Here is a 16347-nt window from a genome sequence, read left to right on the forward strand (position 1 = left end):
AGGCAGGTTCCAGCAAGCAGCATTGTTGCTCCAGCAGCCTTTTATCTCTGATGGGGTAAATGTCGGTCCTGATCCCCCGGCGACTCACCTCCCTGTCTCGCCCAAAGGCGAGCACTCCTCCTGCGAGTACTCAGGTCCCTCCTTCTCTCAGACCTCAGTCTCTGCAGCTCGGGAAACAATGGTGGGTTACTAGACTCAGGGCTGATTTCCTTCAGAATGGAGAGGTTTGATCCTGCAGTCCATGGGACTCTCAAGAGTCTTCTCCAGCACCATAATTCAAAAGCATCAATTCTTCGGCGATCAGCCTTCTTTATGGTCCAGCTCTTGCTTCCATACATCACTAATGGGAAAACCATAGCTTATGATTATTACTTTATCAAAATAAAAATAAAATAAAAAAGAAGGGGCATTGCAAGTAGTTATAGTCTTGTCTATGTATTCATTGACTAGAGATCACTGAGTAAATCCTGCATCTGCACATTTAAAGGCCTGATAGTTTCCTCTGCAACTATTGCCTTATTCTGAGGACTGGGGGTTCAAGCTGTGGAGCTGTGCTCTTGACAGGAGATCCCTGAGGAGATAAGAAAAGCCTACTGGATTGGGCCCTTCCAGTCCAGAATCCTGTTCTCACAGTGGCCAACCAAATGCCCATTATGGAAAGCCTGCAAACAGGACCCCAGAACAGGAGCCCTCTCTCATCTTGCTGTTTCCAACACCTAGTATTCAGAAGCATTGCTTCCTCCAACCATAGACACAGAGGACGGCCATTGTGGTTAATAGGCATTGGTAGCTTTCTCCTCTGTTAATTTGTCCAGTCTTCCTTGGAAGTCCTCCAACCTGCTGGCCATCACTGCTGAAGCAAGTTCTTCTGTGGAATTACAGTGGTACCTCAGGTTACATACGCTTCAGGTTACAGACCCCGCTAACCCAGAAATAGTGCTTCAGGTTAAGAACTTTGCTTCAGGATGAGAACAGAAATTGTGCTCCGGCGGCGTGGCAGCAGCAGGAGGCCCCATTAGCTAAAGTGGTGCTTCAGGTTAAGAACAGTTTCAGGTTAAGAACAGACCTCCAGAACGAATTAAGTACTTAACCAGAGGTACCACTGTATGTGCTGTGATATCTCCTCAAGAATCTCCTGACTCGCTAAGGCCTAGGACCCTCGTACATACGGGACCGCCTCTCCTGGTATGTCCCGCAGAGGACCCTAAGGTCCACAAATAATAATTGCTTAAAGGTCCCAGGCCCTAAGGAAGCCAATCCTCCACCAGGGCCAGGGCTTTTTCAGTGATGGCTCCGGCCTGATGGAATGCTCTGTCCCACGAGACTAGGGCCCTGCAGGACTTGATCTCCTCCCGCAGGGCCTGTAAGACAGAGCTATTCCACCTGGCCTTCAATTTGAATTAACCTGATCCTCTATTCCCTTTTTCTTTTCCTCTTCTATGAAGAAACCCTTTCTGGGAGCCACATTTAAATTCCTTGTCACACACTTCCTTGCTGGCCCTAGTAGGACCAACTTGGCCAGTTAGCACTGGATATCATTCAATGTCTACTGACTGGGTTTTTGTTTTTCAAAAATGACCCCTGAATTTTTGAATATTATTGATATTGATGCTGCATTTTATGTTGTATTCTATGCTGTTTTATGCTGTTTTTAAGCCGCATTTTAATCAATGTTTTATATTTGCTGTTAGCCACACTGAGCCCGGTTTTGAAACTGGGAAGGGTGGGGAATAAATAAATAAATATTAATATTATTATTATTACCATTAAGAAAGTATTTTTCGACCTATAAGATGCACCGTATTTTTCTTTCTATAAGACGCACCAGACCACAAGATGCACCTAGTTTTTGGAGGAGGAAAACAAGAAAAAAAATATTCTGAATCTCAGAAGCCAGAACAGCAAGAGGGATCACTGCGCAGTGAAAGCAGCGATCCCTCTTGCTGTTCTGGCTTCTGGGATAGCTGCGCAGCCTGCATTCGCTCCATAAGACGCACACACATTTCCCCTTACTTTTTAGGAGGGAAAAAGTGAGTCTTATAGAGCAAAAAATACGGTATTTGGACTGATCAGCATAGGTCTGGGAGCAGAGGTATTTTCCTTGGGAAAGAGATGCGGGTACCAGGGACCATGGAACAGCATGGGGCAGACCAAGGATTTGACCCATCATCAAGGATGCCATCATCGGAGGACTCTTAAGGATTCTGTATCTGGGCCACGACCCCAATGGCTTATGTGTAGAAGAAGCATTTGTCAATATCTGGAACAAATCTCTTATGTCGTGCTCACAGGCTTGAAATTTTGCTTTCTTAGAAAGGAGCACCGCTGGCGTGACTATACGTTTTGAGGAAGCCGGCCAAAATTACTCCTTTTATATCAACGGTAAGAAAATCCGTCAGACTTTGGCAATTTTAAGGGGAGTATTAACAACTACACAGAGAGCTATCCGTTAATCACCACCAACCATTATATTTGCATGCTGGTTTTCCCAAATTGTGCTTTGGAGGGAGTCACAGGAACGGTAGGACAAACCGGTGTTTTGGCAGGTGCGTTGGAAAACAAATTGGAAGTCTTACCAAATACATCCCACATTGTAACATTCAGACCAGTGGTTCCCAAATTGTGAGGTACCACTCCTTGGGGGTCGATGGGATTACCTAGGGGGTTGCTAAGAGGCAAGGGGCTCTGTAGGTGTCATTGACTTTGAAAAGCTGGTCTCACTGGATTAAATACAGTGGTGCCTCGCAAGACGAAAAGAATCCGTTCTGTGATTCTCTTCGTCTAGCGATTTTTTCGTCTTGCGAAGCAAGCCCATTGAAGGATTAGCGGATTAGCGGATTATCTGCTGATCGGATCAGCTGATAAGCGGCTTAGCGGCTTAGAAAAGGGGGGGAGGGAAAAAACCCCGCAGGAACTCGCAAGACATTGTCGTCTTGCGAAGCAAGCCCATAGAAAATTCGTTTTGCGAAGCACCTCCAAAACGGAAAACTCTTTCGTCTAGCGAGGCACCACTGTAGTGTCTTGCGGGGCACCACTGTATGTCAGTTTCATTTGAATTCATTAAACTAAATTGGTTTCATTGGGTTTTGAATAATTTTGACTGCTTAGAACTGCATCATACTATATTATCTTCCTTAGTGGGTCCTGCAAAGTGTTATTCTGAACAATGCTTTTTATACGGTAGGGGGCACTGGAGGGTGATTTATGGAACAAAGGGGGGCGGCCCCCAAAAGTTTGGAAACCAGGGGGAGAGGGCCGTCTCTGTGGTGGCCCCCAAGTTGTGGGACCTCTGTCCCACAAAGGTGCCCTGGCACCTGCATTGTATACTGTAGCTACCAGTGAACACCTTTGATCCATGAGGTAGATATTTTTAGGATGCATTTATTTTTGTGATTTTAAGTCGTTTTAAACCGTGTTGTGTTTTATGGTTGCAACCTAGAGTGAAGGGAGGGTAATGTAATAATAATAGTAACGGTAATAATAATGGGGTTCCTTATTTTATTTCATTATGTTCCATTAAAAAGAAAATAATAATAATAATATACTTGGCACCTGCCTGTTCCATTAATGGAATTGGAAGTCTCTAATGACTGCAATTGTACATTGCAGTTTTTATTTCAGTGCGGTGTAGTGGTTAGAGTGTTGGACTAGGACCTGGGTTCAAATCCTCCCACTTGGCCATGAATCTCTCACTGGGTGTGGCCTTGGGGGCCAGTCACTGCCTCTCAGCCTAACCCACCTCACAGGGGGGTTGTGGGGATTAAATGAGAAGCAGGGAGAACCATGTAGTACACCTCCTTGAGTGGAAAGCTGGGATATAAACGCAATGAATTAATAAACACGATTAAATTAATTGTTCTGACCTGACCTCAGAGTTAACGGTGGCAGAGGGGGATTCACATTACGACTATTCTTTGCACAAGTGGGAAAGGAATATTTGTCAATATTCAGAATTAGTACCCTGGTCTTCAATGATTTCTGTTACTCACTTCAGTATTCTTACAACTTTTTCCTCATAGATACCTTTGAGGACTTTTACACGAACGACAGCAACTATTATGGTATGATGATCTGGAAGGATCTACTGTAACAGCATGGAGAGTGTCATTTGGCCCACTTGGGGCCTATGGACTGGCCAAATTTGACTGGATCACCCCAACCGGTCAGAAGGTTTGGGGTCAGACCCTCGGGTTTGGGGACCTCAGTGAGGAGGGCCAGTTTAAAGCCACGGTTTTTGAACTTTCAGCTGCAAGGGAACCTTTTCTTCATCAACTGAATGTTGGAAATTGGGAAATATCAGGAGAGATAAAAGGCCTTTTTTCACACAGTGCATACAGTCATACCTTGGAAGTCAAATGCAATCCGTTCCGGAAGTCCGTTTGACTTTTAAACATTCAAAAACCAAAGCGTGGCTTCAGATTGGCTGCAGGAAGCTCCTGAAGCCAATCGGACGCAGCGTCGGACTTTCGGGTTCCAAAGAACGTTCCCAAACCGGAACACTCACTTGCGGGTTTCAATCATTTGGCAGCCAGTTTGTTTGGGAGCCAAGGCATTTGAGATCCAAGGTACAACTGTATTTAACTTTTGGAACCCCCTCCCACAGGAGGCAGTGATAACTACCAACTTGGAATGCTTACAAGAGGATGGTGAATTTTGAGCATCTAAGCCCAAAGCATAGGAAATAAAATCCCACCAGACCAGATGACCTAAAAGGGTCCATTTGGTTCTAGTCCAACCCCTCAGAGACATGCGGTTTATGTGTATTTTTTTCCACAATAGCTGAAGTTCTCTCCCCCCCCCCGCAGTGGTTAAAGTGCATACTTTAAAAAAATAATATTTTATTTGTTGAAAAGAAGAACAACATATAATCAAATACAAGCAATCAAATACAGTTTTTCCCTCCCCCCCCAAAAAAAACCAGCCCCAACTACGTCCAGGTAATTACATTAGTAATATAATAATAATAAAAATTCTACAATTGCTGGTTTAAAAATATCATTCCACTTGCTACCATGTGTCTTAGGTGGTTTAAATCTGAAGTTCTTATACAGTGGTACCTCTACTTACGAGTGCGATCTGTTTCGGGGTGCCGTTCGCACCCTGAAAAGTCCGTAAGGAGAGTGCTGGAGCTGTGCATGCGCGATGCACGATAGAGCATTTCTGTGCATGCGTGAAGCATGTAGATCGCTTCTTCGTGCGCAGTGAACCTGGAAGTAAACACTACCGGGTTTGCCACGTTCGTAACCTGAAAAGCAGCAACGCGAAGCAAACGTAACACAAGGTATGACTGTATACCACAAAAATCAACTGTAGATCCCCTGCTCAGTTGGTTAGAGCGTGGTGCTGATAATGGCAAGGTTGCAGGTTCGATCCTTGAATGGGGCAGCTGCATATTCCTGCATTTCAGGGGGTTGGGCTAGATGACCCTCAGGGTCCCTTCCAACTCTACAATTCTATGATTTATGACCTCCAAGGATTTTCATTGCTGGACTGTTGAAATCCCGGCTGCAGCTGACATCAGTGTCCGAAGCACTTTAGAGCAAAAATCTTCCATGTTGTCCATCCACATATTCAGTAAAGGCAGTTTAATAAATACATTAATTAATAAATAAACATATAAATTAATAAATGCATAAATTAAGTGTTTACTTCTTCTTTTTTTTTACCTTTCCAGATATATTTGATTATGATGAGTTCGAAGAAATAGAAAAAGTAAGTCGCTTTTTTGGGAATCTACAGGTTAAATCCCACCCACTCCTCAGTGGGGTGTTAAGTCTCTGTAGGAGCAAGTCGAGAGGCTAGGCACTGAGTGTTGCAGTACAGAATGATGCTAGCCATCCTCCCTCCCTCCCCACGCCATCGCTGAGTGTGCCCCTTCCTTCCTGGTTGGCCCAGTAGGTGCCTCCTCTGGGGCAATGTGCATAGAGGCTAACACCTTCTCTTCTTTCTTTATTTAATAAAATGTATACACTGCTTGGGGATGCAGGTGGCGCTGCGGGTTAAACCACCGAGCCTAGGACTTGCCGATCAGAAGGTCGGTGGTTCGAATCCCCGCGACGGGGTGAGCTTCCATTGCTCGGTCCTTGCTCCTGCCACCCTAGCAGTTCGAAAGCACGTCAAAGTGCAAGTAGATAAATAGGTACCGCTCCAGCGGGAAGGTAGACGGCGTTTCCGTGCGCTGCTCTGGTTCGCCAGAAGCGGCTTAGTCATGCTGGCCACATGACCCGGAAGCTGTACACCGGCTCCCTCGGCCAGTAAAGCGAGATGAGCGCCGCAAGCCCAGAGTTGGCCACGACTGGACCTAATGGTCAGGGGTCCCTTTACCTTTATATACTGCTTGGTTGTAAAAAAGAAAAAGAAAAAAATCCTCAAAGCGGTTTCCAAAAAAAGTTTAAAGTAAAAAATTACCATTGAGGAAAAAATTAAACTTTCGGAAAGTTAAAATAATAGAGTAAAATTGCACCAGCTCTCTAAAACATCTGGGTAGGCTTGCCCAAATAAAAATATTTCTCTGCAAGCACCAAATAGAGAACAGTTGAAGGCACCTGCCTGAAGTCAATAGGCAGGGATGTTCCAAAGATTTTAGTTTCTGCCACACTGAAAGATCGATTTCTCGCTCTTTTCGCCAGTGGCTCGCTCAGAGAGGGCAGGTCAGCAAGCAAAGAGGAGGCAGAGGAGCACCAGGGGCAGAAAGACTCGAAAGATTGGTGTGAGGATTGTGCCTCAACTGGAGGGGGCAGTGGCAGCTTCCGAGCAATACAGACCCCTTCCCTGCCAGCCCTAGAACCAAAGATCCATGTCTGCGAAGTAACGCACAGCGTTCTGTTTCCTTTTGCAGCACCCTAAAGACTCCACCGGGCCTTTACACCCTTGCAGCTGTGCCCTGTTCTTCGTTAGTGTCCTCCACACCCTACCTGTCATCCTGCGAGTCCTCGATGCGCGACACTAGGAGGTACAGAAGTTCTCATCGTATTTATCTGCTTTGACAATGTGCCTGTGGAGTAGATACGATACAATAATCTTTATTGTCATTGTCCCATACAGAACAACGAAATTGGGGGAGAAAAAAAATCTACATAAGGCATTCAAAACCAACAAGCCTGCTATCCCAGTTATCCCAGCCTGGTTAGCCCCCTAAAAACTCTGAAACCCCATTCTAAAATACACTATACTATAGAGACCCCTTATGCTGCGTTTAGGACCAGAATTGCATTTGCGGAGAAACTGTTTCTCAGGCGGCTCGTCCTGGCCTTTATATCCCTGTACCTTCTTCCAGAAGGCAGAAGCTGAAAGAGATCATTTCCAGGGTGCGCACTATCCTGTGCTATCTCTGCAGCTTTCTTATGGCACCTGGAAGCATAGATTTGATCCAAAGTGGGAAGAGTGCACCCAATTATTCTCTCCGCAGTCTTTACAACCCTGGATAGCATTGTTTTTTCCCTGGCCGTGCAGCTCCCAAACCACACGCACAGACCATAAGTTAATACACTGTGAAGAGGTGTAAAAAAAGTGTTGGAATATTCAGGACAGAGAAAAGAAAGTACTTCCTCTTGCAGCGCATGGTTAAACCACATGGAACTCACTGCCACAGGAGGTAGAGATGGCCACCGACTTGGAAGGCTTTAGAAGAGGATTAGACAAATTCATGGCCACTGCGACAGCAGGATTCTGAACTGGAGGAGTCATTGGCCTAAACCAGCTGGCTTCTTATGTTCTTGACTGTAAGAGATAGCGTGAAAAGACATTGGTATATATATATATAGACGTGGGAGGCGCTGTGGGTTAAACCACAGAGCCTAGGACTTGCCGATCAGAAGGTCGGCGGTTCGAATCCCCGCAACGGGGTGAGCTCACTTTGCTCAGTCCCTGCTCCTGCCAACCTAGCAGTTCAAAAGCGCGTCAAAGTGCAAGTAGATAAATAGGTACCGCTCTGGCGGGAAGGTAAATGGCGTTTCCATGCACTGCTCTGATTCGCCAGAAGCGGCCACATGACCTGGAAGCTGTACGCCAGCTCCCTCGGCCAATAAAGCGAGATGAGTGCCGCAACCCCAGAGTCGGCCACGACTGGACCTAATGGTCAGGCGTCCCTTTACATATTTATATATGTCCCTTTATATATTCATTAATTTTTTAACATATAAATTCCAACAATCATTTAACATAACTTCTTATCTTATACAATATTTTAGACTTCTGTCAACAGCCTCTGAAGATTTTCCGTTTTTTATCACTTGTTCTGCATTTCTTAATTTCTCTATTACTTTTAATTGTCCTTAACTGGGAATTCTTTTCAAAGTCTTCCTTGCAATATTCCACATAATCCTCCTTACAGAACTTCTTGCAGTCCTACTAGCGCAATCTGTTTATCACAATTGCTTTTCAAATAGCTCAGATATTTACTCCAGTCCTCTAAGAATCTCTGACCCCGCAGGTTTCGAATCCTTCCTGTTCATTTATCTAATTCTGCATAGTCCATTAATTTCATTTGCCATTCTTCTTTCGTCGGCAATTCTTCGTGTAAAGACATTGTTAGGAGAATCTGCTTGCTCAGACTGTACGAAGGATGTGTCGAGAGCTTTCAAAGAAAGTTTGTGCAGGAAAAACATGGCCTTGTGCTAGTCTGCAAGAGAGCAGGTATCCTGTCCTTCTTGCTAAATCAGGCATCCAGTTCTGATAATGCAGGCATGCTTTTTGTCTGAGTAGGTGATTTAATTTCTGCAGATGTGCAAAGCTAAAGTGAGGGAATGCCTCTAGATAAGCCTGGGTAATTCATAGGTCCGTGGATTCTACCTTTGTTAAATTATTTTTAATGGATTCTCTTTGCTCTCTCTCTCTCTGTTCCAGATCTGATGCAATCTGCTTGCTTTGGTGACAGGATTTGTTGTTTTAATGTCTTCCTGAGTGCCAAAGAGGAACTTTCCTACACCTGTGAAGGAAATGCCTTATTTTCCTACAGTACTGCTATGATCAAAAGAACCACACAACTTCTTCCATCGGCCCAACAAATTTTGTACCTTACCTTCCCGGAACAAGGCACACAGGCTCTTCACGGGACATTATTTGTTAAATTCTAGGAAGCATCTAAAGCATTTTGATGTTTTGGGGTGGGAGGGAGCAAAGAATCCTAGTGTGTTCTCTGCCTATGTCTTTTTCGGCAAAGGATATTGGAAAATTCAGATGGAATCTGCAAACAATACGTAATTGATGAGTCTCCCCTGCCCATTTGCATTGAAATTAATGGTGGCAGAATAACGTAACGCCAATGTAAATTATGAAATAAATTATGTAAGTCTGCCACAGCAAGCAGCAGAATGAACAGTGTTGTTTTTGGCAGAAGGCGGCCTGCAGCAAAACAGAAGCAGTGCTGCATACAACAGGAAACGATTCCCTCGTACACCCTACCTTCTGCTCATCTAAAAAAAACCGTTATTTTTCGCTCCATAAGACGCACCTGACCATAAGGCGCACCTAGTTTTTAGAGGAGAAAAGGGGGAAAGCCCTGTTTTTTTGAGGATCAGCTCAAAGTTTTGCAGTTTCTTTTGCAAAGGGGAAAAGCCCTGTTTTTTTGAGGGTCAGCTCAAAGTTGTTGAGCTTACTTCGCAAAGGGGGAAAAATCCTGTTTTTATGGGGTTCAACTCACAGTTCTGCAGCTCCTTTAGGAAACGAAAGGGAGCCATTTCTACAGTTTCCAGACAGATAATCTAATCAGCCAGTCAGCCTCCGTCTGCAGAACATTCAACAATGGAGGCCTGGGCAAGGGGGCGGGGCCAGAAAGAGAGCCAGTGATAAACCACACATTCGCTCCATAAGATGCACAGACATCTCCCCTAACTTTTTAGGTGGAAAAAGGTGTGTCTTATGGAGCGGAAAATATGGTATTTGCCTACCATCTGGCACCTGCTTAATGGCAAGAGTTGTCGGCTCCATGTTGGAAGTTCCATGTTGGAAGATTTGACTGTGTGGTTTCTGTGGTTTCTGTGGTTCCTTCCTACACCGGTGCCAGCACTGCTTGACAGCTTCAGCAAGGTGGCAACGTAATAATAACCTGCAGGATCAAGCCAATGGTCCTTCTAGCCCAGCTTCCTGTTCTCACAACAACCAAATGCCTCTAAGAACCTTGGAATCTTGATAGACTGCCTCTGAACTCAGAGCCTCCATAGAAACATCCGAAAACACCCCGCTGCTGGATAAGGACAAAAGGGGCCTGTCTAGTCCAGCATCTTCTTCTCACAGCGACCAGCTAGATGCCCATATGGGAAACTGGCAAAAGCAACTTAGCTGGCGACCTCTGAGTAGATCCTGACAACAACTGCTCACAGTGTGCCACTTAGGGTATGTGTGGACAAGCTCAAATGTTAAGGATGCTCCCAGGGTTGGGCAGATCCAGGGCATTATTGTTATTCCAACATTATTGTTATTCAGAGGGAAGCTGGAAAAAGCACCATAAAGGCTAGTTTAGGTCAGCCCTCTGTTTCTCTCCCATTCTCTTCCTTATGTGTGATGTGCTAAGCGACTCTGCCTATTTGCGTGTGGACTACGAGAGGGTGATAAAATGCGTCTGTTGCAAAACAACAAATTGTCCTGGAGTTTATAATGAAACCGACCCACACTTCCTGGTGCAGATACAAACTTAGTCCAGTCAAATATTTATTTATGGTCAACCAAATAAATTACGACGTATTATAAATATATCTATACAACATCACAACCTCAGGAGAACGAAGATGATAGGCTAGGAGTTCACAATCATAGCGGGTTTAAGAGGTCCCAGAACATACAGGTATATTGTCAGCTGCTTGGTTACGCATTTATGAGACCCCCTCTTGGAAGATGCTCAAAAGGGTCTTTAAAGGTCACCAGGAAACTCTTGTTGTGAACAAAAATCTGCCCTTTTCCCCTTATGGGGTATCCAAGAGCCAATATAGAGTCCTTACATAGGTTCCCTATTGGTAGGAGAAAATAACAGAGGCCAACCAGAGAATATTGAGAAGCAAAGCAGCTAGTAAGCCTGATCTTTATTGATCTGTTGCAACAGGGTCCTCACTCACCACACGCAGGAGGGAGGAGGAACTCAGAACAATGGCGCGCAAGGCCTTATATAGACATTTTAAATTCCCTGCCCTGGAGCTCAAGACTACCCCTCCATACTTCATACATACATCACAGAAGGGGTGTAACCCAAGACCACCACCCCAGATACATCATACCTACAACACAGAAAGGGTGGTTTACAGCAGAAATCTGAGTGGTTTGTTTATCTCATGTCAGCCATGTTACCTGTTTAATGGTCACTTGATTGGATTGCCTGGGGAGCCTGGCCAGTCTTTTGTAATGATAAATACTTAGTTCCTGAGCCAGGTCACAGCCTCACACCCTATTCATATCTTAAATGTGCCCCTAAGACAGGATTTGTGAAGGAAAGGACAATGGGGAGGATTTTCCATTTTCCTTTGACCTTGCAGAGAAAACATTTCCTCAGTTTGGGAATCAAAATGGTTTCAGGTCGGTCTTCCTGTGCTGATCTATGTACATGCTTGGCTGGTACACTTATGAACGTTTAACATATATATATAAGACCACAAAATTCCCATCACACTCTCTTGTAAGGGGAACAGTTGCATATTCTCAGCCATTGATAGAGAATCTACAGTAGAAAAATCACTTGAGAGATCGTTTCAGTGATTGTAAGGACACCGGATTAGCACAGAAGAACGCTTTGTTGACATGTTTTAAGATTTCACCCTCTCAAGATCCCAGAAGACATTTATAACACGAGGTTTCATAGATTACACTAGGCGGGTGTGTGTGTGTGTGTGTGTAAATCTAGATAAAAGCACACGAGAAGAGCCTGCAGGATCAGGCCAAAGCCTCATCCAGTCCAGCATCCTATCCTCACAGTGGCCAACCAGATGCCTCTTCTGGGAAATTGAACACAAGGAAACTCTCCCCTCCTGTGTTATCCAGCAACTAGTATTCAGAAGAATTATTCTCTCTGACTGTGGAAACACAGCATAGCCATCATTGCTAGTTGCCATTGAGAGCCTCCCCCCCCCCCCTCCATGAATTTGTCCAATCTTCTTACCAGGAAATATCCTGGGAGATCTCTGGGTAATCTGCAGTTGAGCGGGAAGGATTTTCGGTACCTAATCTTTTTAAGAGTAGCAGCAACAAAGAGACACCCAGCCACACTCAACGTTGCCATGAATTACACTACGAAATGAAGAAAGCCTAGGACAGGCATGTCCAAAGTCTGTTTCGGGGGCCTAATCCAGCCCGCCGGTCAGTTTAATCCGGCCCCTGTGGCAGTTTATTTCCTGGGGGGAAATCCAAAAAACCTCAACAACTTCAATCCTAAAAGAAGCTCAACAACTTTGGTTGGCCCTTTGGTCGGCTCTCGCGGCCCTTCACTTCATCAAAACTGGCCCTCTTTGAAAAAAGTTTGGACACCACTGACATAGGGTAAGCTAGGTGAAGATTTTTGTATGGAGGGAATGGAGAGTTCCGTTCAGTTCCGATACTGAAACTCTTTGGCTTGGAATCCTTTCATTCTAAGCGTTTCTGATAATGGTTGGTGGGTCTTGTGGGGCTCTGTTAAAAAGCAACAACAAAGTAAATCTCCCCAGATCTGAAGACTGACCACCCCTGAGCTAAATTCCTGCACTAGTGATGAACGCAGAGCTTGCCTTCAAATTAGATGACCAGCCAAATCATAGAATTGCAGAGTTGGAAGGGACGTGGGTGGCGCTGTGGTGTAAACCACTGAGCCTTGGGCTTGCCGATCGGAAGGTCAGGGGTTCGAATCCCCGCGACGGGGTGAGCTCCCGTTGCTCGGTCCCAGCTCCTGCCAACCTAGCAGTTCAAAAGCACGTCAAAGTGCAAGTAGATAAATAGGTACCACTCCGGCGGGAAGGTAAACGGCGTTTCCGTGCGCTGCTCTGGTTCGCCAGAAGTGGCTTAGTCATGCTGGCCACATGACCCGGAAGCTGTATGCCAGCTCCCTCGGCCAATAAAGCGAGATGAGCGCCGCAACCCCAGAGTCGGCCACGACTGGACCTAATGGTCAGGGATCCCTTTACCTTTACCAAAGGGTCAACTCTAGCCCAACCCCCTGCAATGCAGGAATCACAGTCTCAACCTCTGCTCAAAAATCTCTAATATAGGAGAGTCCCCCATCTTTCAAGGATGTCTGTTCTGATCAGTTTTTTTGTTTTGGTGGCCTGTCAGATCTTCACTGCATGATCCCCACTCCACCCCCGTCCAAGAATGGTTAATTGTTTCCTCAACAGGGAATGCCATTCAAAACCAGAGCTTAAACAGCCCCGGACAAGAAATAGATCCTTTTATTGTTAGCTATAGCTTCCTCATACAGTTGTACCTATGGTTACGTAAACTTCGGGATGCCCATGCAGCAAACCCGGAAGTATTTTACTGGGTTTCGCTGTGTGCGCATGCGCAGAATCGGTCCTCGGATTGCGGAAACCTCAGGATCCGACCGGACCTCTGGAACGAATCCCGTCCGCAACCGGAGGTACCACTGTACTTCCTTCGATATCTCTAAAAGGACATCTGTATTGCAGATCAATTAATTAGTTCATTGATCAGTTAACAGGTTCTAAGGATTCTCTAATTAATTGGTTTACATGCCTGTTTAAAAAACTTTTAAGACTATGGCTGCATTCCTAAGCATATTTACTTGGGAGTACAGTGGTGCCTCGGGTTACATACGCTTCAGGTTACAGACTCCGCTAACCCAGAAATAGTACCTCGGGTTAAGAACTTTGCTTCAGGATGAGAACAGAAATCATGCTCCGGCGGCACAGCGGCAGCAGGAGGCCCCATTAGCTAAAGTGGTGCCTCAGGTTAAGAACAGTTTCAGGTTAAGAACGGACCTCCGGAACGAATTAAGTACTTAACCCGAGGTACCACTGTAAGCCCCTACAGAACACGAGTGGGACTTTCTTCTGCAAAAATAAGTATTATGCAACTGGACTGTGATTCTCTAGTTCCCTGACACCATAAAGCCCTATAACAGTGTACTGTATTACAGTAAATGTTTTGAAGTAATTTGGTATTGGTGGCTTTATTGTGCCACCTTGTGGCGATTGGCTAAAAAAGCAGCCCCCAAACCTTTCAAGATTCTTTACAGCATATAGTTACAAAAGTCGGGTGTCTGCCCCTCTTTCTGCCAAGTGGTGGCAAGAGCCCATGGGGTCCCCAGGCACCCACGCAGGGTGTGTGTCCTTTTTTAGAATTGAAGTTGCAGCGGAGACTGTCACGGCTTTAAGAAATATGGTTTATTCACTTATTTACACATTCAGTTTGCATGGAGGGAGTCTAGATCTTACGGTATGGTCATTGCAAGAGGCAGCAGCACAAGCAGTCTGCAGCCGGTCCCCTCCAAAGATGGAGCTCTCCTCTTCTTCTTCCCAATAACCCTTGCTCAAAAATACACCCCATCACCTTGGCAACCCCTGTCTCTATTTACACCTCAGGGCAAGAGGGAAGGAGTTCTCCTGTATTGTTAATGGCCCTCTATTGTTCTCTTGGGACGCAGGTGGCGCTGTGGGTTAAACCACAGAGCCTAGGACTTGCCAATCAGAAGGTCGGCGGTTTGAATCCCCGCGACGGGGTGAGCTCCCATTGCTCAATCCCTGCTTCTGCCCTCCTAGCAGTTAGAAAGCACGTCAAAGTGCAAGTAGATAAATAGGTGGGAAGGTAAACGGTGTTTCCGTGCACTGCTCTGGTTTGCCAGAAGCGGCTTAGTCATGCTGGCCACATGACCCGGAAGCTGTACGCTGGCTCCCTCGGCCAATAAAGCGAGATCAGCGCCGCAACCCCAGAGTCGGGCACGACTGGACCTAATGGTCAGGGGTCCTTTTACCTTTACCTTATTGTTCTCTTGATAGTCATAGCTCTGCCAGGTTGGTTTGCATAAACCTGCCCAGGATTTCCCGGTCTGGCACAGCTCTGCAGTTTGTGTTTTGATCCATATCCCAATTAATAAAAATCCTAGCATTTATCCATTCCTAGTGTTTAGGGGGAACTCCCCCATCTATAGCAATATATAAAAAAGTGTTTCTAAAATCCTGATTGAAATGCATAAGCTTAAAAATAATTCAGAGGTTTCTGGAACATACCTTCAAACCCTCCCTGCTTCCTCGCAGTGGCGTAGCGTGGGTTGTCAGCACCCGGAGCAAGGCAAGTAATTTGCCCCCCTAACCCGTGGATTTGCGCCCCCTAACCCTAACCCCCAGATGTTGCGCCCGGTGCGCCCAGCCCCCCCTGCACCCCCCACGCTACGCCACTGCTTCCTCGGAAGTTAGTTACTAATAAAAGGAAAATGCTACATACATATCCAGTGGTGTAGTGGTTTACAGAGTCATGCAGAGGGGTTGAAACATATTACTGTTTCTGCACCAGGATTCCTGTCTCCAGAAACACAGAGCTGCCCAATCAGCACGAAAGGGAAGCCAATTGGAGCTGATCTGAGTAAAAGGTGAGACAGCCATTGAGGATCGGCTCCCGGGGTCACTCTGGAGAAGGACACCGAAGCAGAATTGTCCTCCATGCTTCAAAGCTAAGCATCTAAGAACACGGAAAGGCGAAGGTGCTTCAGGAGAACAGGGTCACGTACTGTTAAGGACAAGTGGAATTTACATAACAAGTCAAGTCACTCAGGAACAAGATCATAGCAGCAATCCAAATCATTTATCCTAGTAGTGGAAAAAAATGCCAGGAGATCTTCATTGATCACTGCAAAACAGCCCCAATTATGATCATTACATAATCATAAGGCGATTGCGTAATCTTGGAAAATTATATCATTATATAATTTGCCTTCCAAGAGAAGTTATAGACAGGCTCCCTCCTTGTTGTCTTTCTGCCAGCGGGGGAAGCCATTTCTATTCCAACAGGTATAGGGAACTGACTGTTTCTAAGGAAAGGACTGTGCAGTGGTGAAGCTGCATGCTCTGCTACCGGGGGCGGAGAGCAGGCGGGGGTGTGGCTGGCACGCCCCGGGGGCATGGTATGCTGCCTGCAGGGGTGTGGCATGCATCGGGGGTGTGGTACACCGCCCGTGAGGGCATGGCACGCGTTCTGGCGGTGTGACGTACTGTCTGTGGGGGCGTGGCGCCTGTTTGGCAGGGGGTGTGCGCAGCGCGTGTCTGGGGGGGCTGCTGCGATGGCACCCTACTGAAATAGTGGTGCCAGGGGCAGTCTGCTCCCTCCGCACTCCCATTCCTCCACCAGTGGGACTGTGGTGTTTTAATTGCAACTATCTGTATGTTTTAATAGATCTTCTATACACTGTGTGTGTGTGTGTGTGTTATAATTCTAATTAGTATT

The 16347-nt window shown here is 45.9% G+C and overlaps 1 protein-coding gene and 1 long non-coding RNA gene across 5 annotated transcripts in view; both read left to right on the plus strand.

The window, feature by feature from the left end:
- The window catches only part of LOC310694323 (uncharacterized protein), a 30160-nt gene extending 19584 nt beyond the window's left edge, over positions 1–10576 (plus strand). For all 4 annotated transcript variants that reach the window (XM_083477457.1, XM_083477456.1, XM_083477459.1 and 1 more), the window contains 5 exons: positions 2314–2382; positions 4020–4061; positions 5675–5712; positions 6839–6952; positions 8845–10576. In XM_083477457.1, the coding sequence (XP_083333583.1) occupies positions 2314–2382; positions 4020–4061; positions 5675–5712; positions 6839–6949 (260 nt within the window). In that variant the 3' untranslated portion in view covers positions 6950–6952; positions 8845–10576. The remainder of the gene's footprint in view (positions 1–2313; positions 2383–4019; positions 4062–5674; positions 5713–6838; positions 6953–8844) is intronic.
- The window catches only part of LOC310694344, an 81176-nt gene that overhangs the window by 39269 nt on the left and 25560 nt on the right, over positions 1–16347 (plus strand). The gene's annotated exons all lie outside the window — the stretch shown is intronic.

The sequence above is a fragment of the Podarcis liolepis genome, assembly GCF_965112155.1.
Source record: "Podarcis liolepis genome assembly, chromosome: 15".
NCBI lineage: Eukaryota > Metazoa > Chordata > Lepidosauria > Squamata > Lacertidae > Podarcis > Podarcis liolepis.